A 26,501-nucleotide genomic window follows, 5' to 3' on the forward strand; every position below is an offset into this window, starting at 1 on the left:
TTTTTTTTAGGCGTACTGCGTCAAGTGTGCAACTTCGTACTGGCAAGCGTGGCACTTTCAAAAACGATAATCGTGGGGAACCGATCAATTGGCAAAAAAAAAAAAAAAAATGGCAAAAAATATTAGCCCAATGCTGGCATATATTTGCGAAAAGTTGACGAAAAATTGGCGAAAAGTTGGCGAAATATTAGCGAAAAGATTGCCACAAAAGGGCACAGAAAAATGCGCCAAGCTACGGGAAAAACGCTACGCAAATTGGGATTGCACACACCCATTCGCACATACGTAGCGAGCAAAAAGATCATGACCAGTCAGCCTAGCAGATAAGCAACTGGTCTGTTTTATTTTGCGGGGGGGGGAGGTAAAATGCGAAAAGGTGTGTACATTCCTGGAATTTTCGGAAGACCGCACTTTGTAAAAATGTGCCAACTATTCCCACGTTGTGACAAAGGTAAAAAAAAATAAAAGAAAAAAGAAAAAAGAAAAAGAAACGGAATAAGGAAGAAATAACAAAGGAACGCTCATGCGATGTATTGCATACACTGATCATGTCTATTAGGAGCATTCCCTCTCATAGTTGGGGGGCATCGCAGGTATGCATTATTTGTATACTTTTATAAACGTGCAAGCGGGGGGAGGGTAGATAAATGTATGCGTAGAGAACGTGCGTATAAAACAGGTGTAAGGAAGCCATATAGGAGAAGCATGGGTTGAATGTACCACCTATGTATGCACCCCCAAGGGGGATACTAATATTGTTTTTAGGTACTTCGTCCAGTTTAGTGCTCTGGCACAAGGCGGATGTTCCTTACCTCGTTATATTATATGAAGTGGTAAATTTCGAGGATACTGAAAAATGGCAAAATGTTCAATGAATGGTAAAAAAATAAGTAAAAAAAAAAAAAAAACGGGAAAATTTGAGTTTACGGTAAGGCCGCTATTCTAATGGGTAAACTCTAAAAGGTTCAATTCGCATGAATGAACCCATGAGAATTTTGAATATGAAAAATTGAAAGAGGAAACAATGAAAAAAAAAAAATTTAATCACGAATGGTGTGCTGTAAGCCTCCGATAGGTCACACGTACATAAAATACGTACATGTACTCGTGCACATACATGACATATATATGTATATATGTATATATATATATATTTTTTTTTCCCTTTCTCTTCCCTTAATACATATAATATTAGGGTTCCCATTTATACGAGTGTTTTAATTTACCATATTTGACGGGAACGCTTTGGCGGAGTCGAAAATTTGATCCTACATTTATTCACATGTTAAAACTTGTAAATTGTGGCGCCTCTAATACGCTGCAACTTTTTGGTGTTTCGAGTAGAAGGTAAAGGAAAAATGAACATATGGTGTGCTTTGTTTGGTTTAGTTTTTTGTGGTGGCAAAATTCCCCCTGTACACAATTTATCGGCACGGTTTTCTCAAATTTTATTCCACCCGGCATTTCCCCCACACAAAAAGGTGCCTCCCCTAAAAAAGGCAAGGGCCAATACATATATATATATGCTTTTTCCAATTGGATAAAAAATTACCAGTAGGTTCTTCATACAAATAGGGGTGGTTCCTCGAGCACCTCTTCAAGGGAGGCATATAAAAGGATTATGCGCCTTGATGGAGGAAAGAGGAATGACAAAATATACAATTTGATCAGAAGAAATTCACGCACCGTTATTTGAAAGGGAATACTGGTCACTTTTTATGGAGATACAGAATTGTTTCCCCTTTGACGCGGTTGCTTTTTGGTTATTGTTTTCTTTCGTAATATGAATCCCCCCTTGCAGGGATATACAACCCCCCCCTCCTTTCTTCCTTCTTATTTCCCCCACGTGGAAGGGGGGGGGAGATATCGGAAAAGGCACTCTGAAGAAAACACTTAGGACAAGTGCACAAAACAGCGCAGTACGGTAGGATGAAAAAACAAAATATCTGTGCAACGTGAGAAGATCCCCTCAAATTGGCGAAAATAAACCGTCTGCTCATTTTTGCGTTTTTATTTTGAGTAAAAAAAAAAAAGGATTAAACTGTTATCCCCTTATCGAAGTTGTAATCATTTTCCTTGACGCTGCATTCATTCCTAAAATGCTCCTACTTTTGTCCTTAAAAAATGGGCTCATCTTTTTGAAACCATTGGAAGTTATAATATAATTGTGTCTTACATTTTCCATTCAACCTCACTACTGTGATTGATTGCTTATTGTGAGAACAACACAATGGGGGTGTGAAGTATCATCGGAAGAGTTCGACCCGATGAATGGTCAAAATATTTTCTTCAAATGATGCAAAGTTTTTCCCCATTGGGGGTTGTCACTTTTACCAATCTGTTTTCTCATCGTGTTGATGTATATGTGTCGGTATAGGTGTGCGGAAAAAAAAAAAAAAAAAAAAAAAAAAATCTGAAGTTCCCTTCTCCCCTAAATTGTACTAATTGACCGTTGTGCCCCTTCGCCACGTGCACCTGCAGTGGTTCTTTGTCATGACGAATAGGTTAGGGCCTTGGGGAGAAAATGCTCTTCAGGGGGATCCCCCATTAATACGTGTAAAAAGGCACTTCTTTTTGTTGGTATTTTTAGAAGCTCGCCCAGTGCGTTTGATTTGTTTACGAAGGAGACACAGTTGCAGTGTTCATCCACAGTGCGTGTTATGCATCCCTGCGTTCCGTCACTCGTACTGGGGTGTACACGCATAGCGAAACTTCTCCCCTATTTTTTTGCAATAAAAGAAGAATGTTGTTGTGATTTACGAGGATGAGAGGTTAAATTCCTTTCCTCTCACTTTTCATTGTAACATGTAGCAGGATCAGCCATTATTGGGTGTAGCGATATGCGGCCATGTCGGTAGAGTCTTCTCTGAAGAGGAATTTTTTTTTTTTTTTTTTTTTTTTTTTTTGTAGCCACCGCTGGGGAGTTGGCTGGTCTCTAATATGTGATTGCCGCTAACAAATTGAAGATACCTTCTGTTGTGCAGTGTTGGTAGCTTTTTCTATTGGGTTAGAGGGTTCCTCTTCATTTTGTGTACTTTGTTGTACCCCCCCCACACCCTCGACTGCAGATCCTCCAAAGCGAGAGGAGAAAAATAGAAAAATTAAACGTATGAATGGCTGACATGACGAAATGACCTTTTTATAGGACAAGGTAATTTGGGAATTTTTTTTTTTTTTTTTTTTTTTTCCGTAGGGTGTACATATATATATATTCGGTTACCCATGTGTGGAATGTCAACATGTTATGAGAAAAAAAAAAGAAGAAAGAAGGAAAAAGGAAAAAGGGGATGACAAAATGATAAGGAAAAATCAGCCGTGTTGGATAAGAAGATGCGGAAATGTCCCATCGTGTTGGTCCTGTTTTGGGTTCTACTACCAGTAATGACTAAAATAGTGAACGCCAAGAATGGTAGCTTGGTGAAGAAGGAAACCATACGGGGATACAACACCAAGGTGAAAAGGAAGAAACGCTTTAAAGTAGTAACGAATAGGAGGAAGACCAAACTAGAGCGGCTGGGAGATGCCCCCTTATGTGGTGTAGCCCGGAATAGGGATGATTTCAGGAGCGCGTTACCGAGTGGAGGGCCGAGGGTGAGACATCTAAATGGCTACCAGAAGTTCACGTTTCTGTTGCAAAAAAATGTTTGGGGGAGGGAGAACTTAGCAACGACGCGTAGTTCTCAGAGAACAATATTTGGTAATGAAAAATATAGGGCGAAGCTAGGCATAAACTTTAAAGGAGCTCACCTTTGTTGTCAAATGAAAAAAGGGACAAGCAGCGCTATATGCGAAGAGGGACCAACAGGAGGGCGTGCAGAAAATTGTGTGTCTTTTTTTTTTAACAAAATAAAAAAAGGAATGAACAAATATGTAGACCAGATGAACAAGTTTCTGGAAGAAGATAACATGTTGAATTTTTTGTGGGTATGTAAAAATGTCTTGTGTAAAAAAAAAATAATTTTTTTAACATTTTTTGTGATGATAAATAGCGCAATTATTAGTATCATAATACCTCGGTGTGATAATTTGATATTCCAACATGTATCAAACAGAAGATTCGATAAATTTGGGCGCCTCCTACTGAATTGTATTTTGGTAAGAGTGATTAACATGAGTTTGTGCGCGCTACGCAACTACATTTTCATGATCACCAGTTCAGACTCCCTAAAGGAAGTGAAAAAACTCTTGTTCCAAGTTTATATCAATAAGGACAATGAATACTATGACCAAATGGATCATAGCGAAATTGTGAACAAGGTAACATTGCAAGCACACGACTTTGCAGACATCATCCCATATTATATAAACCCATTCATAAGGAACTTTTTTTCTATCATATTTAACTTTGCATATATGTTTTACTTGAATTATAAGTTATCGTCAGTCATTATAAGTTGCTTCTTCATTTCGTCTGTTCTTACGATCATTTCGACAAAACTCAAGAGGAGGAGGATAAAATTCATAAACAGGGAGAAAAGCAGAAACACTAAAATATCGCTGGAAGCATTGAACAATATTAATGTTATAAAACTTTTCAGTACTGAACTGTATGAGTGCAGTAAATATTCTCAGTCCTTAAGTGACATTCTGGGCCTTCAAATTAAGAAGGAGCGTTTTAACCTTATCCACATGGTGATGAGCAAGCTTTTTATTTTAGTAACATATGTATTAATACTGATCAAGGGGGAGAGCCTCTTAAGGGGAAAAGAAATTGACAGGAATACCTTCACCTCTTTTTTCTTTTACATAAATAATATTTACTCTTATATTGATATCTTGGACTACTACATCGATATATGCGACATTGTGAATCAGTATCGCCACATCATCGGGCTGATTAAGGAGCGAGTGCAGACTGGGCCGGGGTACATTCAACCATCTGACAGTAACTCCTCCTACTTGGACAGTTGCCGCATTCCTAACAATGCACCTGGAAATCAATTCGCTTTACACATAGATAGAACCGACCAAAGTAGCGAATCCGACGTGGTGCTGCAATTCAAGAATGTCTTCTTCAAATACAAAAATACAAACAACTACGTTTTGAAAAATCTTAATTTTAAAATTTTAAAAAACACGAATAATGTCATACTGGGAAAAAGTGGAGGAGGAAAATCAACGCTACTAAAGTTGATGCTAAATTTTTACAAATCCTCCAAGGGAAAAGTATACCTTTACAATAAGCCAATTAGCCATTATACGGGAAGAGAAATTATGAACAAATTTTCGTATGTCCAACAGGATTGGAAACTACTTAAAGGAACGATAAAGGAAAATCTTACTTACGGGATCACAGACGATTACACCAATTTTGACATGCTTGATTTAATTAATATTTCTAAGTGTTGTACTTGTCATGAGTATATAAGCAGACTGAGGAAGAGGTACGAAACGATTATTTCTAATAGGACTGAATTGCTAACCTCTTCTCAAAAGCAGAAAATTTGTATAGCTAGAGCGTTAGCTAGGAATCCGAAGGTACGTACTTATTTTCTTTTTATCTAGTTGGTAATAGTGGGCTGTTTTAGCTAGACACTCAGCTAGTTAGTTTTTTTTTTAACTATTTTCTTCGTTTCGTTTCGTTTCTTTTTTTTTTTTTTTTTTTTTTTTTTTCGATTAACTCGGTGTGGGTGTTTTTTTTTTTTTTTTTTTTTTTTTTTTTATTCCAAAACCGTTCATTTGTTTTACCCTCTACCTTGCAGATCCTCCTCTTGGATGAGTCCACCTCAGCCGTGGACAAGGACAATGAACGAGTCATTTTCCAAAACATAAGACAGAACTCGCTTTTTAAAGACTTAACTATAATTCGAATAACACATAAGAAGGCCAACTTGGACTTGGCAGACAACATTTTCGTTCTGAAGGGTAAGTCTCTCTGGGCATTTTTTTTTTTTTGCGCTGCCATTATTTGTGCGTGAATCGGGGGCGACGTTCCGTGGTAGTAAAGTATTCGCTGCGACGTTCGTTTAAATAGTGCGCGTTTTTTTTTTTTTTTTTTTTTTTTTTTTTTTTTTTTTTTACAGAGGGGTACATAAGCAGACAAAAAAATGTTTAGTGTGTTGAACGGGGAAGTTTGCGAAGGTGATAAATGGCGCCACTGTCAGTGTGTGCATTATCATTAACATTGGAATTTCTCCTAGTTGATACTTTGCCCATGGGAAGTACTTGAAAAAAGGGCCATAAAGTATCATGGAGGGGCGTAAAAATTCGAAGACGTGGAAGGCGCATTCAGAAAGTCGTATGGGACACCCTTTGACATGTCCTATGACAAATCGCCCTTACCATTTTGAAAAACCTTCCGACTTCCATCTTCCATTTTTTTTTTTAGTCGTATACTATTTTTTTGCACAGCCTGAAAATGAATAGGGTAAGAAGGAGGAAAAAAGAGAATAGAAAAAAAAAAAAAAAAAAATGAACTACCACCTTTTGGGGGGTGTTATAACATGGTCATACTTTCCATGATGCTACTTTTGAAACTTTCTATGTAACTCTTTTCTCATTTTAAAGTCCAATTAGGGACATATTTGAGGCATATTTTTGTTTCGTTTGAGGTTCATTTCGGGGATCATTTAACTATGTTTGCTCACCTTAGGGTTCCGTCCAGCCCCTTGGCTTCCTCCAGCTCCTGCGATATATGCGAGCAGAACATGCTGAGGAACTGGGCGTCTTTTTCGGAGAAGGAAACGTTATCCTTTGCGTTGAGAGCTACCACGACAGCTTTAATAGATTCCTGAGACGAGGGATACAAAGGAAAAATGAATGGGTGTGGTGTTGCACCTGTGGTTATGGGGCCAGTTGAATATATGCCAATGCACGTACACTCTGTGTGTGTGTGTGTGTGTATGTATGTATGTATGTGTGTATGTATGTGTGTTTGGGTGTGTGTTTGGGTGTGGGGGGCGCTCTCCACTTACATCTAGGGCAAACACCGGTGCCGCAATGACCTGGTGGACATCAATTCTCTTTCCGTTGATGTAGAAGTTCTGGTTTTTGAGAAAATGCAGAGAATTTTCACTGTTCATACAATCTTCTGGTGCGCCCCCTGGGATGGATAGTTTTGCCTCCCCGTTCTCAAGTAAATTTTCCCGGACTTCATCCCTCTGCGTACTGGGCTTATACGAATGAGAAAAATTCTTCATGAGGCTGCCACTTTCGTAGTTGATAAGTTTTCCCTTTTTATATACATGACCAATGATGTCCTCATCAAGGGGTAACCGTACAATGGTGGTATTAACCATAGAATAAAAATTGCGAGCGCCTTCATCAAGAACAAATAAAAAAGCATAATTTGAATTAAGAAAGTTTGGAAGCTGAGTGGAAACCAATTGGAAGAGAGTTTTATCCACATTGATAATTTTATTATTTATTTTTTTTTTTTTCTGTCTTTTTTTTTTTTCTTCTAATTTGTTACTATCGATAAAGAGAAGAGGAATCATGCCTAGTAGACACCCTACTGCTATTCCTATGGCACTTCCTATATAGTAATAACGTCTCGTTCTATTCATTTTAAGCTGTTTATTAGTTAAATTTATTCTGGGGAATCCTATATAGACGATTATTTTTTCTATGTACCCTCCAATGAAGATTCCTAAAACATCGCTCGTTAGATTTCCCAAGCCTGCTGCAGCCAAGGTGCTGAATCCTAGAAAAACGCAGAAGGTAGAATCAAATAAATCCCCTGCTATAATCATAAAGGAGTTATCAACAAAGCCGAAACAGATAAATGGAATGCACCCTGAGAGGGCTACTAAGATTAAGTCGTGCCTCTTTATATTCATTTCTCCCTTTTCGTGGGATTTTTCTTCAAACGTTTTTTCAGCATCTTTGCAGCTGTAGTAGTCTCCCTTTTTTGTAACCTGTTTGTCGTTCTTTTTGCTTCTGTTTGTGTGGTCCCCTTTGTTTTGTGCTTTGGGGGGTGAGTTTCCCACATGCTCATTTGGATTCGTTTCATTTTTGTTAATTTCGCAACTTGCTCCTTTTTCCTTCACGTACGTGTCTTCACCATTTGGCTGATCACGTTCACGCGCCTTCGTATTCTGTTCAAGGTGCACAGGCGATTGCCCACTGGAGGGGAAATTCCCATCCTCCTTCGACGTTTCAACGTGTCTGATCCTTCTCGTTATTCTACCCATCAGATGGGAACTCCTCAATTTTGCACCCCTTGGACGTTTGATTATTTTCGTGTGAAATGAGCTAGCGTTGGTGCTCCATCGGCATTGAGTGTGCCTTTCCCGGGTTATGTTGTGTCCAGAAAAAGTATGTCGGGCAGAATGAATATTTTGATTCATCAGTTGTTTTCCCTCTGCCCTGCCGTTCCTCTGTTGTGAATATTCCCCTACCTGAAAAACTGATTGTGATGAATTCCCATTTTTGTGATTGGCCGCTATCCCATACTTATAATAGTTTCGATGTTCCTTCCTTTTCTTTCTCCTAATCAAATGAATGCTTTGCTTTATTTTAAGGGATCTTGTTATCTGACTTTGTAAGTGATACTTGGGGGTTAGGTGAAAAAAACACTTTTCGAGAAATACATTTTTTTGTTCCGTGGAGCGGAAGCTGTACACATATTTCACGTTTTTTTTTAAATTGGAAAAATTACTTAATTGAGTGAACTGCCGGCGCGGATGGTGCTGATTGAAACGCACCTTGCAGCTTAAAGATTTTTTAAGGAAATTATTTATCGCTGAATTGTGTAGTGCGATGAGATTTCTCCTTTTCTGTTGTAGGAAAAAGGAGTTGCTATTCGATAGACGGCGGGATAAATGTTGGACACACATTTTCTTGGCGAGCGAGGCAGTGTGATTGGAGTAAATGCAACAACGGGAAGAGAGGGACGAATCGGGGGTAAAAAAAACAGACTCATATAAATATGTACGTATACGCTTATGCATATGACGTTGTAGTAGCGCGGTGGATTTGGAAAATACAATGCTAAATGTATTTCCTTAAGGGGGAAAAAAAAAAAAAAAAAATGTTAAAATGTGCTGTGTGCGTTTTTTTTTTTTTTTTTTTTTTTTTTTTCTTATTTAAAAATATGAATAAAACAAATGTTTGCATGAAAAGATGGTGTGCTGAGGTACCATTATGGGAGAGGAATTCGTTAGGAATGGGGAATTAAAAAAAGTGCAGGAAAAAAAGTACGTTCAGTACATATGTGCAGTGTGGAATGTTGATATGTTCGTTACAAAATGGCACAACTGTTTTACTCTTCTGTTAAGTGTTAATTAAAAGGGAAAAAACGAATGAGGTGTTCCTCTTGGAAGATGAAGCAAATAGGCAAATGTGTTTCGTTCTACAACAGGGACTGTATGCTCTGTCATGTGTCGCGTCGCGGAGGGGACCACGCAGGGGAAAAAATTTCCGCCTTTTTTTTTTTTTTTCCGGAGCGCTTTACGATGTGTTTTTCTGCGTACTTGTCCGTATTTTTCTCGTACTTTTTTTGTATCACTTTATGCGCGATTTATTTCTTCTTCTCTTTTGCATTTTTCATTCTTTCATCTGCGCGAAGGAAAAAGCCAAGTAATGACCTTAGAGAGATTCATCTCTTTTGACTGCTGCCAGTGGGTCACTTACCGCGTCAGGGAGAGCACCCAAATTGAGGGATCCATATGTACACTCCTTAACTTAGCAGTAATGTACTCCCAGACATATTTTCCATACCCATGTGCTCATCTTAACACAGTGTGTTTTTTGCAATTCGCACAGTTTTCCTCGATTACCTTCTTTTCCATGGCATAAGTGAGGTTCCCCGTGGATAACTCCTAGAATATTTTCAAGCCGATAAAGTGTTTTACTTCATTTGCATGCGAAGTTATATAAATGGTAAACACATTGACGCATATCTCCGTGCGGGCAATAGTAATGATAAGTAAAAGTGCGAATTCCTTTGAATTTGAACAAATCAAAAAAAAAAAAAGGGGTGACGAGGAAATTGCCTCAGCTGTGTAAAATTAATTTAGTGTAAAGTGCGGAAAATAGCGGATTATGCTCCTCAGTTTGGAAGGCACACGAGAACCTGAGCGGTGAAAAAGTTAAAATATTAGGAAGTTTAAAAGGGCAGAGTTAAAATGGTGGGAAAATTGCTAGGCAAATGTGTGCAGGTCTTGGCTGGGAGCTTTTCGCATTTCTTCGCAGCTGCTAATTTTACCGAACATTTCCAGCGTGCTTGTGTGAAGCCTCTTAAATTATCGCCAGGACGTACACACATGTGTATGCCAAAATTTGCCTCCCTTCCATCCGCCCAGCACACATGCCGCATTGAACAAATTACCACTTAAGGATTTTTTTTTTTTTTTTTTTTTTTTTTTTTTTTTTTTTTTTTTCCCCATTGAGCAGATCCCCCCTTAAAAAATGTAAAAAAAAAAAAAAAAAAAAAAAAAAAAAAAATTAACTTTGGCTATAGCTAGCAATTTGTTAGTACATTATGAGATACAAAGGATGGTAGTGAACGTTCCTCCCCTTTGTGTGCATTTATTTTGGATGAGACGCAGACTGCAGAGTAAATGAAAATCGGCCGATTGGCAAAACAGGCAATTGTCATAAGTGAAGACGCGCAACAGAATGACGAGTTGTATTTTCAGCAAGACGGAAAAGAAGGAATTGCAATTTTTGAAGAGGCACTTTAGGGTTACTCACTCAGGTGTAGTCCAACCAGACAAGGTCATATACAAAAGGAAGAGGGGGAAGAGGGTGAGACAGGAAATTTACCTCCATGGCAATTACCCAAACTATTTTTACGAAAGGTACTGGAAGAGGAAAAAAAAGTGTGAAGAAATCCCCCAAGCTGAGGGAGTCACCCAAGGGGAAGATGAACAGGTCAAGGATACGAAAGAAGCAGATAAACAATGCAAAGCGAATGAAAGAATTTGCAAAGTGATGGAAGTTGTCGAGACGGATAAGAAAGAAATTATCGATGATTACAGATTAACCCATGTAGACAACCTCATGAAGGGTATTTTTTATGGCAAGGACATCCTTGACATTGGGTGCAATTGTGGAGTAACCACTTTTTTGCTTAGTCTTAAATATAAGTGCCGAATTGTAAATGGCATTGACATTGATTGCAACCTCATTAATAACAACATTACTTTGTTGAAATTTTTCATCGAATTTGTTTTAGTGTATAACAGCCAGAACCACCTTGTCCCTTTTTTCCTGCGCCATCGCAACTTGACGCAAATGCAGAGGGATATCTTCCTCGAGGTGCACCTTCTGCGGGAAGTGGGAAGAAAGGGTACGGTGGAGGGGAAAAGAGGCGAAGCGGTAAAGGGTCATGCGTTAAAAAGTGATGCATTAAAAAGTGATGAGTTAAAAAGTGGTGAGTTAAAAAGTGATGGGGCGATGGACAAAGGCGTGGGGGGCCAAAAAATAACCCCCCACTGTGAGCAAGTCTTCCCCTTCAATATATATTTCTCCTGCTCGAACATTTTTGACCAAGTGTTCCAAAGCGCGCACAGAAAGTATGATGTAATTATTTGCTTCTCTGTATTGAAGTGGATACATTTAAACCATGGAGATGCGCAGGTGATTCTCTTTTTCGATCATGTCCACAGTCTGCTAAAAGAAGGAGGGCATTTCATCCTGGAGTATCATAACGAAATAAAATACAAGGTTAAAAAATGTGATAGGGGTTATTATACGCACGAGACAAATTTGAATTATAAAAATTTCGATGCTATTGCTCAGGGGGCTTATCAAAATAGCAGTAGGATGAATCTCGTTGAGCGCACGATTTTCGACGCCAACTGGGAAGAAGGCCCAAGTGGCAGGAAGAAAAAGCCTGGCATGTTCAGCAGAATTATCTGTATTTATCAGAAGGTATAAAAGGTGAAATTTACGTCAATGCATATAGACATACCTGTTCATTTTTGTTTACGACCTTATATTGTGCCTTTCGTTGTGCATGCTCGTATGTATGAGCAGGGCTTATTCCGCTCGGATGGGAAGTAAGCATTTAATACCATCACACTTAGGGGTATTAAATATCCCTATTTGTCAATTTAGTTACGCTCGCACAGGTGTGTCTGCTGAGGCGAGTGAGGGTACAACGGAAAACGGCACCCACAAGCATGGGGAAATATTTAGCGGCATATTTTCGACAAAAAAAAAAAAGTTACCCTTGCGTGGAAGGAATACAAGCGAGTGCACATGCTTATGTACATGCTTGTACAAGCAGATGACGACACAAGGGCTAGCAAACAAATCCGGGGTGGAGATATTATACACAGGAGGGAGGGAGGATGAAATTCCACTGGGAAAAATTTAGAAACATAGGAGTATAGCATCATGGCAACATAGCAGTGTAAGAAATTAGGTTTGTCCCAACTTCGCCTCCTCCGCACATGCGGCACAAATTGGTAGCGGTCCGAACACGGGGGGTGTCCAAACGATGTCTGGTGCTATGAGTTAAAAATAAAAATTAATTTGTCAAGGTTAATTAAACTTATCTCCAGGTAGTCCACAGCATACTCGCGCGATGTCAAGCTAATTTTTTTTTTATTCTGATGGTTTCTGTTCGCTGTGTTGGAAGTTTGATTGGTGGATACGTTCTGTCCAGAGGAAGTGCCCTGTGCAGTACGCATTTCTGCCAGGGTGTCCTTATCTATCTCGTTCACGCACATGTTGGACTTATTATGCAGCGTGTTAATTTCATTATTCTCGTGGAGTTTCCGTATGTAAATATTTTTCGCGATGGTAAACAAATTTTCCTTTATTTTATTCGTTGTGTAATAAAGGTTGGTGGAGAAGGACAAGGAGTGCTTAATGTACGTTTTGTTAACGTTACTGTTGTTGCACTCATGACACTTGATGTAACCATGGTAAAGCAAATTATACAATTTTTTTCTTACATCATTTAGTGGGATTAAAACATTTTCACTTATCACTTCATCATTAATTTTCTCTTCAGGTGTTGCTATAAGAAAGTTCCAAATACGTAAAGCACCTGACCCGTTCATATTTTCTATAATACTTGTTGTAATTTTATTTTTGTAAATATTTTTAATATTGCAAAAATCGGCAGCGTAAGTTATCATTTCATTACATTGTGTTTTTACCAACTGGTCTGGATATTTGATTAAGTTATTTAAATTTTGTAAGACGACATTTCTGTCCATGTACATATTCTTTTTTTTGAAATTTGCTATTACGTATTTTTCCACACTATCAAAGGTACAAAATGAAGGTGTGTGTTTGTAATTATTTTCTTCAACTGAGTAACTCAGTTGCACATTTTTTAATAAAAAGAAAAATATGCCTTTTTCGACTTCGTTAAAATTGTAATATTGTGTTATAAAATTAAAACATTCTTGTTTTAGATACAGAATGGTAAGCACTTCGTTATTCGCCTGGAAGTATGTAAATCGGTTGTCCAGATATTCCAGGATTTCATTTTGCATGTTATCATTATTTGTATATTTGTCCCCTATGTTTCCCCTGGGGTCTAAATACTCGTATGGATTTTCTCTTCTCATGGGTGCACCATTGTTCCTGTCTGTCGTTTGAACATTGATGATGTTAGAGCGATCGAAGGAGGTGTTACTCCTCGGATAGGAACTTTCCCCTCCCCCCATGTATGAGCTACTTCCTGGATAAGAACTTCCTCCCCCTGGGTAAGCACTACTTATGACGCTGTTATTATCCTCGTTCAAGTAGCTACTACTACTGAGTGGATCCGAACTTCTGTTCTTCTCTCCATTCATGGAGAATATATTCCCATCGAAGGAATCGTTGTTGGTAAAATTTCTACAATTTTGATTTCCCCCTTGTTCATTTTCCGTTGTTTTCCTCCGTTTCGCGTTGTCAGCGATACCTATCGCATCTCTCATAATTTTCGTGCCCTGTTTTTTGCTATCATTTGAGAATGCGTTCGTTGTAGTATTGTATCCGTTCATGCTATTTACATTGTCGACTGGCGCGAAGAGGAAACTATAGTTGGAGCTGTTGAGTGATTCGTTGGGGTGTTGGTTGTTCTGATCCAATTCGGTGGAGTTTAAAAAGCTACTTGTTCGGTTAAATCCTTGGTGGTTTGTGTGAATCGTATGATCGATGGTGGTCTTAACCTTTCCATACGTGGCTGAGTTCGTTTTTTGGGAATTTGCCTCCACTTTCTTCATGCCCACGTGATTGTTTCGATTGGGGTGATATACAGAAGCATAGCTATTCGCATACCCTGATGCGTCGACGCCCGCGCTAATGTAATTTATCGACTGATCATACTTGCTTGTAGGCTCATTAGCACTTGTGTCATTTTCACATGTGTGCTCATTAAAATACCTACACTTTTTTATATATTTTTTTTTTAACAATTGCAAAAAAATTAGTTTAAGTTTTTTTTTTTTTATATTTGGTATTTCTTTTTTACACACTTCTACGTAATCATCTTGCTTCAAATTCTTTACACACGCCTCCATTGTGATTCTTCCATTTTTAATTACTCTTAGGAGAATAACTTTTTCGATGAATTGTATAATGTTCCTTTTGGAAGATGCGTCCTCGGAACTGCTGTCTTCCTCCTCTTCCTGGAATGAGGTACTGTTATTATCGTGTATCAAGTCTGAAGTGAAAAAGTTGTAACTCATGGTGGGGTGCATTCCCGCTGGAGGTAAAATAGCATCATTTGACGTTGTCACATTTTTCCCCTTATTCCTACCTCCAGGAGCGGTGGGGATTGAGTCCACCGCAGAGGAGGTGCTGCATAAGTTATGATACGCTGTCACGTCGTTAGTGCCTCCCCCTTTAACGCGTGTCGGATGCATGTAGTAAAATATGGAAGAGTATCTAAGAAGGGCGTAGATATTATTAACGACGACCCAATACTCTACTCTCTTAATTTTGCAAATACAGGAGGGGCAGGTACATCCCTTCATGTACTTGTATTTTTCGTGGTAGGTCAAGAAACGCATTTCTTCTTCCTTCAGATTTGTTTTTCTACGTCCTTTGGCCATAGATTTGTCTGCCATATGGTCATCATCATCACTATCTTCATCATCATCGACATCGACATCGTCTGTAAGGGGGTTATTGGGGACAAATGTAACGCCTTCTTCCGTTTCGGATGCGTGGTCTAGTTCACCAGGTTGGTCCCCTTTGACTACTTCCATGGCTGCTGTGGAAACAAACTCTTGCACCACCTCTATGGCTTCTTCCAAGGGCGCCTTGTCATGGCGACCCCCCCTTTCGTCGTGGAGAAGACCCAGTTTCTTCCCGTCAGATGGCGAGTGATTGCATTCATGTGACTTGCCATAAATAATCCGAATGTCCACGATGTTGTGAATGAGCAAACAAAGTAAAATGTTCCTAACGATGCTAAACTCATAATTCGACAAGTTTATAATTTCATTTATTGTAAGTTTATTTCCATAGAGAAGAATGAGCTCCACAATCTCACTGCACGATTGTCCAAAGATGTCGGCTACGATATACTTGAGGTAGTGCAGCTCGTTGCTTATCATCTTTGCGAAAAGGGGAAAGGGATCATGTGTATGTTTTATGTACTACGTTTCGTGCTTATGCCGAAGGTGGCTTCCCTTTTTTTTTTTTTTTTTTTCTGAGGAGGGCTCCCATAGGGGTGGTGATGATGGTGCCTACAGTTTTCAAAATCTATTTAGAGAAAACCATATAGCTCAATAATCAGAACGACGGAATATCCCACATGGATATAATCGATCTGAACAATGGAAACGTGTTGAAGAGCCAAGTGTTGGTTTGTGTTAGGCCAAAAATATCATTATAGAAAAAAAGGGGAAACGGCGCAAATCGTTGAAGCGGGAAAGGCGACCTGTACGTATGCCCCTCCTTAAAAATGGGGGGGGGAAAATATCAATTAGGCGACAATGAAAAAGCTGGTATTACAAAATGGAACATATATCGACGGTGGAGGGAGGAAGAGAAAAAAACAATTTATTATAAACAGGTTCTTATGTGCGGAATGACAAATGCGCTGTGAAAAAAAAAAAAAAAAAAATCCGCATAAGGGAAAAAAAAAAAAATATATTTTTTTTTTTTTTTTATATACGAATTAGAGAGTCATCACCCTAGAGAGAGAGAGAAAAAAAAAAAAAGCACACCTTTTGGCAAAAAAAAAAAAAAAAAAAAAAAAAAAACGAACAAATGAATAGACGAATGAATAACCCTGTGGAGGAGCGACGTGGAAGGTTCATTTTTATTCTCGCAAGTTTTGAAGGAAAACTGGACCGAATATTTTCTCCTCCCCCCTCTTTTCCGATGTTTACCGTCTATGTGTGAATGGATAAAATTATTGAAAAAAAAAAAAAAATTATAATCTTCTAACAAGTTCGTCTGTAAATTATCGGACAAGTGAGGAGGATGAGTAGGGGGTGCCTAGAAATAGAACATGCCAATTTTGAGGAATTAAAAAAAAAAAAACCACCTTGCATGTGTATAACTATCCACGCGAATGCTACTTTTTTCCAAGCATACATTTAAGTGTTTTGCGGATAAAGTTAATCTTTTTTTTTTTTTGACTGTAAAGTTTTGGCTTTACCCGTTCCCCACCTTAGCAGGGTCTTTCCCCATTATAGTGTCTTTTAATTTTTCAAGGAAATTTATTACACCACTTTTTTTGAAGCGGCTCCTTTAACAGGGGTTTGTTTTGGAATGTCTATGTGATGAGCTACACAACGTTGCGCAAAAGTGTGCTCATATTCTTTTCCCTTCGTTCCTCTTTTTTTCGTGGATGTGTAGGGAGGTGCACGGTAACGTATTGGACCAATCCGAATGAAAAAAAAATAATAATAATAAGATAATAAATCGAGGGATGAACCCGCTACTGGAATATAGTAAATAACGCGTTTTTTTTTTTTTTTTTTTTTTTTTTTTTTTTTTTTTGTTTAATGTGACGTCCACATCGACATGGTCCTTCACTCCTCTCGCCCCCAGTATGTTTGCCCCCCTCCAAATAATTCCTCATTTTGTTCCGCTTGGTGTACCAACAGAGAGAATCAAAGAGGCCGTTTTCAGTAAGCACCCTCTCGGCCTGAATAGGACGCTCCCAAAAAGTGAAAACTGTGAATTTAAGAAAAGGGGAAAAGAAAAGATAAAGGATCCAAGAGAGGAAAAGATAAAGAACTCAGGAAAAGCAGATATATCAACCCCCCACAATAGAACTGCTCTGCAAAGGAGGAACAGCCAGAGATTTTCACCTCGTCCCCGCCAGGCCTTTCAACACAAGCACAGTAATAATGCTAACCATTTTAATGACGCACCTCACGGGGGATATGCAAATGGCAGAAAAGAAAACTGGGAAAAGAGGACTTACGAAATTTCGCAAGAGGAAAAATGCGTAGCGAGTGAAGATTTGGAATTGTCTCTCGTTTATCCAGACGGGCCGGTGTGTTTGGCAGAAAGAAAAACATATATATATATATATATATATATATATATATTCGCGTTCCGTTGGACGAATCCCATTTAACGCTCAAATAAGGAGTAATTCAATGTGGCACGTCTTTTTTTTTTTTTTTTTTTTTTTTTCTTCATAAAATTGCAAACACGTACACCACTTTTCTGCAGAAAAGCAACGCAGGGATGGTAGTGTACAAATACTGCTACATTTGCGAAACGGGAAAACCCTGCTTTTGCAGTGAGGAAAACTACGACTATGAAAAGGTAAGCACAAGCAAGTAGACACATGCCTATCCACCACTTGGCAACTCTCACGTTGCTGTCTTTGCAAATTAAGAACCCACATTTTTATATTCTCTCTGTTACTGTATTTTTTTTTTTTGATTAGGATACCTCCAACTGGGATGGCGGGAAAATGAAGCCAAACATTCATTCAACTTTTAGAGATATATCAGTAAAACTTCGTTCCCATTAGTGAATTCTTTTTCTTGTTAACATCCTGTTGGGTCTAAACCGTTGACGATGTGCTCTCCATTCCATGCTCCAGAATATCATAGAGACAATTCATTCAAACAAGAAAAAAAAGGAAGGGGATAATATTAACGTTTGGGCGAAGGGACAAGCAGGGTGAAATAAAAAAAAAAAAAAAAAAAAAAAGAAGCGAATATATATGTCCATCTGTTCACTATTAAAGAGGGTGTTCATTTAAGTGTTCTTTTTATTGTTCTCCCAAATTAACAAATGAAAATATGTATATCAATATAGTTCACTTGGTTACCTTTTGAACGCAGAAAGGCTACAGGGAAAAAGGATCTTCCTTCGAAGAAGAAACGTATGCCAACAAGGAGACCATTTCTTTTTTTTTTTGTGCCACTCTGAAGCTACTCATCCTATTTACTAACAGATAATTTTGACAATAAAACAAAAACCATTTGCCCATTTTTCCAGGGATAGGCCAGAAGAACGAAGCGACCAAACAGTTGAGTACTTACCACAGGTCGGGGATGCGTGTTCAATGTGCGCGTCACATAGTTGGGAACATAATCCACCATGCTGTGTGTTGCTTGCGTGGCAGGAAATGCCAAAGGAATGTGATAATAAGGGAATGTCTTCTACCGCGTGCATACTCAATTTGGAGCGATAAAAATAAATGTTTCAAAAAAAAAAAAAAAGGACAAAATAGGGAAGAAAAGAGTTTTTTTTTTTTTGCCCTCTTTTTGGCATTTTCAGATTTTACCTTCAGCAAATGAAAACAATTAAGAGCAGGTTGGAGTGTTGGAGAGAAGGGCGGGTGTGGAATGAGGACACGACGGGTAATATACTTCATTAATCTTTGCTGCAATTTATATTGACGATGCGGTGTGGGTATGCACATATGTACATATGTATATGTTGCTATGTGTGTATGTACCGGCAAGAAACTCACTTGTCATTGATTATCTCTGTAACCTTGATGACGAAGCAGACAAAGGAGCCCACACGGGGAGCAAAGTCAACATGGTAAGATTACCCAACGGATAGAAGAAGGCTAAGAAGAAAATTTAAAAAAAAATTGCCTACTCCTTTTTTCATAGCTAGTTTGTAACGAGGTATATGAAGCGGAAAAATATTACTTCATTTCGAAACGTTTAACTAAGCAGGACATAGACCAGAATGGATCGGCCATGGAGAAAAGGATGGACGCCTTGATGGAAATTGAAAAGTACTCAGTGGTGCAAAGAAAACTTATTTTTATTTGCAAAAAATGGAGGCATCACTAATATGAATGATGAATGTATCTCTTTTGCAGTTACATGTCCTTTGTCTGTGTAGCTAATTTGTGTATGCATAAAGGGGGAAGGAGAAGGTTCTTCCCTTCCCATTTCGATACAGAGCTAATCCTCCCATGAAAGGAATGTGCTTACTTTGCTCCCACTCCCAGAAAACACCTGCAGCTGCTGGTGAGCCTATTCGATGAGTACAAAAATCTGGAGGAAAAAATGTTATGATGAGAAAGTTCAGGAGATTGTTTTTTTTTTTTTTTTTGACACACACGGGTAAATACACAAATGTATAGATAGCCATGGATAAGTGTACACATGTGTGTGCATTCTGCATATCTGTCTCCGATATTGAACATTTCTAGCGTATTGGCGCGATGGTTACTTAAAAAATGTAGAGGCCATGCCTTTGGAAGATTGAGCAAATGGGAAACCCCCAGCGGTGTGTGTGTTAACACACATGGGAGAATGTAAATGAACAAACTACATCTCATGCATACATACAAATAATGGTACGCTTGCGCATGGAGGAAAAAAAAAAAAAATAGGAATATTTTCAGATGGACAGAGAGAATGAAGAAGAGGTCAGTAGGACCATATTTTCAAAAGTTTGTCTTTCCCTCCGGAGGCGACAAACTTGCCGTCATTCGACCAGTCAATGGCGTACACAGCGTCTGAATGTCCAGGAAGGTCCACAAGCAGTGTTTTCACTTTTTTTGTATTTTTACCGTTAAGGCAATTTTTTCCATTTTTCTGCTTTGAATCGATTTTTCCTTCCGGCTCGTTGGAAATCCCATTAGTTGAGGGAGCTGTGTCTTCTTCACCTGAAGGAATTCCCTTTTTGTTTTTTAACTGAGAAACGAGGTGGCTGACTTTCCACAATTTCAAGGTGCTATCTTGGCTACACGAAACAACGTAATTGTTATCAATGGACCACACGACTTTGTAAACAGGCCCCACATGGCCACGATAGACAGTTAAAAATTGGCCATCAGTTGCGGACCACACTCTAACCGTATTATCGAAAGAACATGAAGCAATGAACTTCCCATCAGGAGAAAATTGTGCATGAATAACTGTCTTCTGATGACCTATTAATCTGGTAGGTTTGAATTCATCATTTGGTAGACAGTCAATAAGGTAAAGAGTTCCATCGTCCGAACCACTTACTATTTTTTCGTTCTTTATGCTTTGGAAAAAATTTTTATAAATTTTTTTCGATTTTTCTATTTGATTTTCTATATGTATTTTGTTTATGATAACATCAAGATTGTAAATGCCATTTTTTATTATCCGTTCTGCGTTTATAGACAAACAATTAACCCAGTGTTTGTGTCCCTTAAAATTGTGAATCAGCGTCCCTTCGTTAGGGTTCCATATTTTGATAGTGGTGTCTCTAGAGCTGCTATAGATCCTGGAATTTTGTTCGTCCATGCCAGACCACAGTATGCACGTGATTGTGTTTGTGTGTCCGGTCAGAACCTTCTCTACGCTATTGTTCATTACGTTGTTTATCCTGATACAGCCATCCTTGCCTGCACTGGCAAGTCTGCATTTTAGGAAGTATGCACTTTTTGGAGGGGCTTCTTCGGTGTTGTTACTATTTGGGTCGTTTTGATTACCCTTCACCTTACTTTCCTCTCCCTTTTTGCTTTTATTTTCTTTTGCATCTTCACTAGGTAATTCGTTTTCTCCATTTTGGTGGCCACCAGTGGAGTTACACAATTCCGGTTCTGCGTCGGATTTCCCCCTTTTGGACCCATTCCTTGTATCCTCTTCCGCTTCGTTTTCCTTCTTCCTTTTCTTCATTTCAGTCGCACTTCTTTGTATGGAACTTTTGTTGAGCAAGTGAAGTGGCTCAAAGCATAACGTTGTAACTTCCTTTTTGTGTCCACTTAATTTATTTAATAATTTTCCCGTGTGCGTTTCGTATATAAAGACATTTTGATCCATACCCGCAGTAGCCAGGAATTGATTATCGGGAGAAAACAGAACAGATAGCACCCAGTTTGTGTGATCCTTTAGCGTTACGATTGGTGTTTTTGTATTGATATCCCACAACCTAACTGTGTTATCCCCTGCGCCCGTAGCTAGATGGGAACTATTTGGACTGAATGCTAAACAGAGAATTGAATTCGTATGACCAGGTAAGGTAGCATTGCACGTTGTAATTCTTTTTATTTTAAAAATATTTAAAGGGAAATATTTTATACGTAAAATATCTTCACTACTTATAGTATTATCCTTTATGGTGTCATACAAGTTATTTTTTATAGCCAATTTATCATTAATCATAAAGGAGTAGCTGATATTTTCTTGTTGGTCATCGTCTTGAATAGAATTTTCATTTTTCGCGTTCAAATCGTTTATGAGTTGATCCAAGTTTTCCTTTGTTATGCTCAGGGGCACGTTGATTACTGGGCCTGTCGACTTGTTTTCGTGGTTCACAAACTGGATGAGGATTTGTTTGTTCATCCCATCGCTTCCGCCATCCTCTTCTTCCATCTTTTCGAATTGAGATTGTAAAAAGAGAATGATACTAATAGACGAAGCGCGCAGACGGGAGGGGAAATCATAAACAATTTGGAACTAGAATGAGGTAATATTATATTTACAATAAAAAATAGGAGTGGAAAAAAAAAAAAAAAAATAATAATAATAAAATAATAAATGGGACAATACTCCAAGGGAAGGAAAAATAACTACACAACGGAATAATTGTAACAATGTAGTGATCCCTTTTTTTTTTTTTTTTTTTTTTTTTAAAAAAATAACGGCTTCAAACTTTCTCTCGCTCTACCATTCTGCGGCATGTATTTTTTTACCGCCTATATATTTTTTTTTTTTTTTTCTCCGCGTCGTAAATTTCGTGTAGAACCGCCTGAGAATATTTTACCCCGCCCAAGTGGGAATTCAGTGTGGTTCTTTTATGGGCAAGCGCATTCACCACCTCGCGGGGGGAAGTTAAAACGCGCTGCAAACTTACAACGATAAGATATGGTGGGTATGCAAGTTCGCTAACCATATAATATACTAATCTGCCAATATGTTAACGTGCGAACACGCTAATCATTTTTACATTCCTCCCCCCCCCATTTTTTTTTTTAACGTAACGATGTTCAATAAGACCCTCATGTAGCGTTCCCCATATTACAGGCAAACGTATCAAAAAAAGAATTTCCCTTTTTTGTAATTCTGTCGGCCACTTCAGCCCAGTGGTGACATAACGCGTATTATGACAAATGGGGGATAAGCAAATGTCAAAAAATAAAAAAAAAAAAAAAAAAAAAAAAATTGTTTTGAACGAAGGAAGAACTATCCTCCCGTTTTAACATCATCACAAGGTTCTTTTTATAGATTTCTCAAATGAAGTGATAATTTTTTTAAACAGACAAATGGGGGCTACAATTATTCCTTCACGGAGACCCTGGTTCGGGTTACCCACTTTTCAGCATCGCAAGAGAAATGTGGGAACCCAGTGGTGTGAATCCCTCACAATGGAAAATCTCCACGAGATCAGGGACACGCATAACTTTGTATCGTGCCTTGGTGGAGTAAACATTTAAAAATGCCAATGTGGGAGCGAGGCGCTGTGTGCACATGTAGGCGTACAGAAATGGGCTACTCACTTTGGCACCGTCGTTCTGCTAAAAAAAGAAAAAACAATTGGTCATGCATAACAAAAAAAAAAAAAAAAAAAAAAAAAAAAACTTGCGATATCATTTTATGGACAAATTTGCTCGATTTATGGTCCTTGAAGTTAGGGTGATTTCCAAGTGGTCTCTTCATGATTCCGCTTTGATGACAACTGCGAAGGGGCATTGATAGTATGTCGCGCGGAGGTGAAGGGTGACCGGGGACCAGGCCAGTAGCGATGTAACAGAATAGTTACATAGGCGAACAGCAGTGCATTCCTTTCGACTTCTTTTCCACCTAACCGTTGGGGATATCCTCAAGGTCCTCTTGTATGTTAATGGAAACGCCATCGAAGTTGTCATTGTTTATAATCTGATTTGTTAGGGAAAATAAATTTCTGTTTGTTAGCATTCCGTGAAGTGGAGAAATATTATCAACGTTATTTTATTTATATTTTTTTTTTTTTATATAATTAATATTGTTTTTCTTTTTCAGTGCTACGTTGTATTGAACATCCTCCAATATCTTTTCGTCGTTCTCGTTCCGCATCTCCCCCGTATTGAGGCAGAGTATTTGCTTGGTCAAGAATAGCCACTAGGAGGGGGGGGGAAAGCAATTACACAAAATTAGTTTTTTAAAACAAAAGTGAATTAAATTTGAAGCGCTTAGCCTGTGTATGTTTTTTTTCTTTTTCTTTTTTTTTTTGTGTGCAGATTCTTACCCAGTTATTTATGCACTCCTCTGTGTTGCAGCTGGATGGAGGAAGGGGAGAATAATTGAAAATGAAAAAAAAAAAAAAATAATAAATGAATCATAATTGATCATAATAAGTTAAAAACATGTTTCTTTTTTTTCTCCCAATTTTTTTTTTTTTTTTTTATTAAGTGGAACAAATGGAAGGAAGAGTGGGGGGCGAAGATGTTGGAAGTGCGTCGATTGTCTAACCACAAAACTATGGCATCTTTGTTAACTAAGGAAAGGAAAAATTGGGATATTGTTATTTGGACGGATTCATATAATGCAAGAGGGGGTTAAATGCTTGTGTAAGTGTACTTTTCGCTTATTTGTCTAACACGACTGATTTGGCACGAAAATTTCTTTGCAATGGTGTAGGAAGAGTAGCACTGATTTGTACTTTGCAGTACACGAGTCTGCTACCCTGCTCGCCTTTTTCCTTTTTTTAATTTTTTTTTTTTACATACCCATATTAACAGTCATGCACTCAGGGTTTGTTGTAAAAATAGACAACGGAGTTACAACTTCTGTTAAGTCTATGGTGTCGTAAATGGTGGAGCCTCTAACGGGGAGGGGAAATGGTCATGTTGATGAGATTGGCTTCACATTAGGATGATATAGATTAGCATCGCGTCGCCATCTCGAATGGGAACATGGTCGCGTGGTTGAAAACGCACTATGGAGATGCGTCCCTATCGATAATACACACCTGTAGAAGTCGAGAGTGTCATTTTTCAAAACTGCAGAAACGGTGAAGTACTCCTGTTCGTCCTGCATCGGAAGGGGAGCGAGGTGAAATGAAATGCCCACGAATTTCGATGTTTAAGTATCCATATGTACCAACTTATCATACCACATCTTGTCGCCTCATTTTAGCGCTACTTGTTAGAGACGCCCTGTTGTTCTACCTTCTTCTTATGGTACTTGAGAATTCCCCTGTGTGTTTTTTTGCAAAAGGATGGGTCATTTTCCGGTGCGCAAAAGTTGCAAGCCGCAATTAAGAAGGTAAAAAAAATAGTAAAGTTGAGGAAATGCATTTTTTCCGTGTCTTTTTAAATTGGGTGGACAGTGTTTTAAGGGTTAAAATTTGATAGGGGGTGAAGAATTTCCTAACTACAGAGTGGAGAGTCACTTAATGTTTACGCATGTGTGTGTTATTCTCTGTATCTGTGTTTGTGAGTTCCTTTACTTTTCTTTCGCACCGTTTCGTGTCCTATTTATTTTATTTTATTTTTGTCTTTCCGAATTGTTATCACCGCGGGGTAAAACACTTTTCGAGTTGCATCTTTTTCAATTAAAATTGAAAAAAAAAAAAAAAAAAAAAAAAGAGAAATCACCTAAGGTGTATATACAGCACCTTTTTCCTCCCCATGATCATTTAAAATTTAAAAAAAATTTGTCATTCATTTTTTGCGTTCAAAGGGGCTTACAAATGATGCCATTTGATGTTATCATCTGTAAAAATAAAAAAAAAAAAATGCAGGAAGCCGCAATAGTTGTATGGTGGAAAGAATGATAAAAAAAAAAAAAAAAGGGGAAATATATATATGGGGTTTCTAAAAAAAAAAAAAAAAAATGAAAGAAAAGAGTTTTTTAAAAACGGTTAGAAGGAAAAAGCTAACTTTTATTTAGCCATTCATAAGAAGGAGAAAATAACAATAAGCGTAATGACCATAATGAAGAAAATGACGTTGCAAACAATTTGAATTCTACTGCATCCAAAGTACTGTCTCGTGTCACTGGGAAGGGGGAGGAAAAAAAAAAAAAAAAAAAAAAAAAAAAAAATGATGAACAGAAACATGTGGATGTGCCAGGTACGTACGTTGCACAAATGTGTTGTTCGCGAATCGATATCCCGATGGTGAAGAGGCATAAATCTTTCTGTGAAAGCCGCTCACACAGAAAGGGATGCACAGAAAATTACCTGTTGGAGAAGAAATCTCGTATCCTCCGAGTAAAGGACACCCTTGAACCATCGTCCAAGATGCCACGTACTGCGCCATCCGACATGTATGTGTAATGAGAAGAAGCTATTAACCTCTCTGTGTAGTTGCTGAGCATAGGAGAACCATCATCGGTGCTAACAGTGTTTGCTCGATGAAGATTATTTAGTTCATGGTAATATTGTATGGAGTATTCCCTGTCCTTTTCAATTTGCAGTTGCTTATAAGCTTGTTCCTTTTTGCTCCTTTCGCTAGCTATTTCCTCCGCCTCTTCCTTTTCCAGGAGCTCCTTTTCCCTTACGAGTCTTTTCTCGTAGTTTTTTTTATGGGCTTTTTTATATTCCGCTAGAGCGTCAGTCTCTAGTAAATTTTCTTTCATTCTTTCGGGGGGTGCATTAATGGTGAACTGTCTGAATCGAAGTAATGATCTGGTGTGAAAAAACACATGATTCGAAGGGGGGGGATACCCTCCAGTGGCATATACACAGAGAGGAACCCTTGGCAAACTGCACTGTGTTGGGAGCGAGCCAGGTTGTTTGAACTTACGTACGTACCCACACGTATGTTTGTCCTTAAGATTGTATTTTTTTTTTTTGTGAGCGGCTGAACACACAATTGTTATAATTTTTCCTTTTGGAAATTTTCGCCAGAAAAGCAAACTGGATGACACTCGGTTGGAATGAAATTTACGTCAGGGTAGCCACTCGATGTAGATACATATGACATGTTGGTGTATTCCGTAAACGGGAAATTTTCTTTTTCCTTTTTTTTTTTTTTTTTTTTAACCCATTTAAGGTGGGCTTCCTAAGATGCGCCCGTTCTTCCGCAACAACAGAAGGGAGACAGATTATTTTCTTCTCCCTTTATATGATTACTTCAGGAGAATGTAAAAAGGGTGTGAGTCACTTAGGACATCCAATCATTCCACATATTTATTCTAATGGAGGTGGGGCCAAGGGCTCTTCCTACCGTCTGCATGGAAAGCAATTGTCGTGATATGGCACGTGAACGAACGCAAGAAGGTTGGCAACAAATCAGAATTAAGTTAATACAGGCACATTTA

At 38.4% G+C, this 26,501-nt stretch overlaps 8 protein-coding genes across 8 annotated transcripts; 3 read left to right on the top strand and 5 right to left on the bottom strand.

Annotated features, from left to right (window-relative positions):
• Positions 1-3,330: 3,330 nt before the first annotated feature.
• On the top strand, positions 3,331-6,055 carry PKNH_0943400 (ABC transporter B family member 3, putative; the record flags this gene model as incomplete). The annotated part of the gene is made up of 3 exons (XM_002259422.2): positions 3,331-5,478; positions 5,703-5,865; positions 6,024-6,055. 3 exons carry the CDS (start codon positions 3,331-3,333, stop codon positions 6,053-6,055), a joined length of 2,343 nt encoding a protein of 780 aa, XP_002259458.2.
• A 269-nt stretch (positions 6,056-6,324) lies between these two features.
• On the bottom strand, positions 6,325-8,777 carry PKNH_0943500 (TMEM65 domain-containing protein, putative; the record flags this gene model as incomplete). The annotated part of the gene is made up of 3 exons (XM_002259423.2): positions 6,325-6,352; positions 6,588-6,730; positions 6,915-8,777. The coding sequence occupies 3 exons, from the start codon at positions 8,775-8,777 to the stop codon at positions 6,325-6,327; spliced, it is 2,034 nt and encodes a 677-aa protein (XP_002259459.2).
• A 1,783-nt stretch (positions 8,778-10,560) lies between these two features.
• PKNH_0943600 (bicoid-interacting protein BIN3, putative) lies at positions 10,561-11,823 on the top strand (the record flags this gene model as incomplete). Its single annotated transcript, XM_002259424.1, has 1 exon — positions 10,561-11,823. The coding sequence occupies one exon, from the start codon at positions 10,561-10,563 to the stop codon at positions 11,821-11,823; it is 1,263 nt and encodes a 420-aa protein (XP_002259460.1).
• Positions 11,824-12,398: 575 nt separating this feature from the next.
• PKNH_0943700 (conserved Plasmodium protein, unknown function) lies at positions 12,399-15,452 on the bottom strand (the record flags this gene model as incomplete). The annotated part of the gene is made up of 1 exon (XM_039114074.1): positions 12,399-15,452. The coding sequence occupies one exon, from the start codon at positions 15,450-15,452 to the stop codon at positions 12,399-12,401; it is 3,054 nt and encodes a 1,017-aa protein (XP_038969695.1).
• A 1,325-nt stretch (positions 15,453-16,777) lies between these two features.
• PKNH_0943800 (conserved Plasmodium protein, unknown function) lies at positions 16,778-19,352 on the top strand (the record flags this gene model as incomplete). The annotated part of the gene is made up of 11 exons (XM_039114075.1): positions 16,778-16,799; positions 16,956-17,350; positions 17,533-17,628; positions 17,753-17,818; positions 17,912-17,991; positions 18,156-18,196; positions 18,313-18,361; positions 18,595-18,677; positions 18,830-18,864; positions 19,005-19,066; positions 19,286-19,352. 11 exons carry the CDS (start codon positions 16,778-16,780, stop codon positions 19,350-19,352), a joined length of 996 nt encoding a protein of 331 aa, XP_038969696.1.
• Positions 19,353-19,709: 357 nt separating this feature from the next.
• On the bottom strand, positions 19,710-21,629 carry PKNH_0943900 (ribosome assembly protein 4, putative; the record flags this gene model as incomplete). The annotated part of the gene is made up of 1 exon (XM_002259426.1): positions 19,710-21,629. The coding sequence occupies one exon, from the start codon at positions 21,627-21,629 to the stop codon at positions 19,710-19,712; it is 1,920 nt and encodes a 639-aa protein (XP_002259462.1).
• A 1,280-nt stretch (positions 21,630-22,909) lies between these two features.
• PKNH_0944000 (uncharacterized protein) lies at positions 22,910-24,532 on the bottom strand (the record flags this gene model as incomplete). The annotated part of the gene is made up of 8 exons (XM_002259427.1): positions 22,910-22,932; positions 23,063-23,132; positions 23,262-23,354; positions 23,482-23,512; positions 23,706-23,730; positions 23,963-24,057; positions 24,205-24,266; positions 24,404-24,532. The coding sequence occupies 8 exons, from the start codon at positions 24,530-24,532 to the stop codon at positions 22,910-22,912; spliced, it is 528 nt and encodes a 175-aa protein (XP_002259463.1).
• Positions 24,533-25,131: 599 nt separating this feature from the next.
• On the bottom strand, positions 25,132-25,817 carry PKNH_0944100 (conserved Plasmodium protein, unknown function; the record flags this gene model as incomplete). The annotated part of the gene is made up of 2 exons (XM_002259428.2): positions 25,132-25,234; positions 25,420-25,817. The coding sequence occupies 2 exons, from the start codon at positions 25,815-25,817 to the stop codon at positions 25,132-25,134; spliced, it is 501 nt and encodes a 166-aa protein (XP_002259464.2).
• Positions 25,818-26,501: the final 684 nt, after the last annotated feature.

This window comes from Plasmodium knowlesi, assembly GCF_000006355.2.
Source record: "Plasmodium knowlesi strain H genome assembly, chromosome: 9".
NCBI classification, from domain to species: Eukaryota; Apicomplexa; class Aconoidasida; order Haemosporida; family Plasmodiidae; genus Plasmodium; species Plasmodium knowlesi.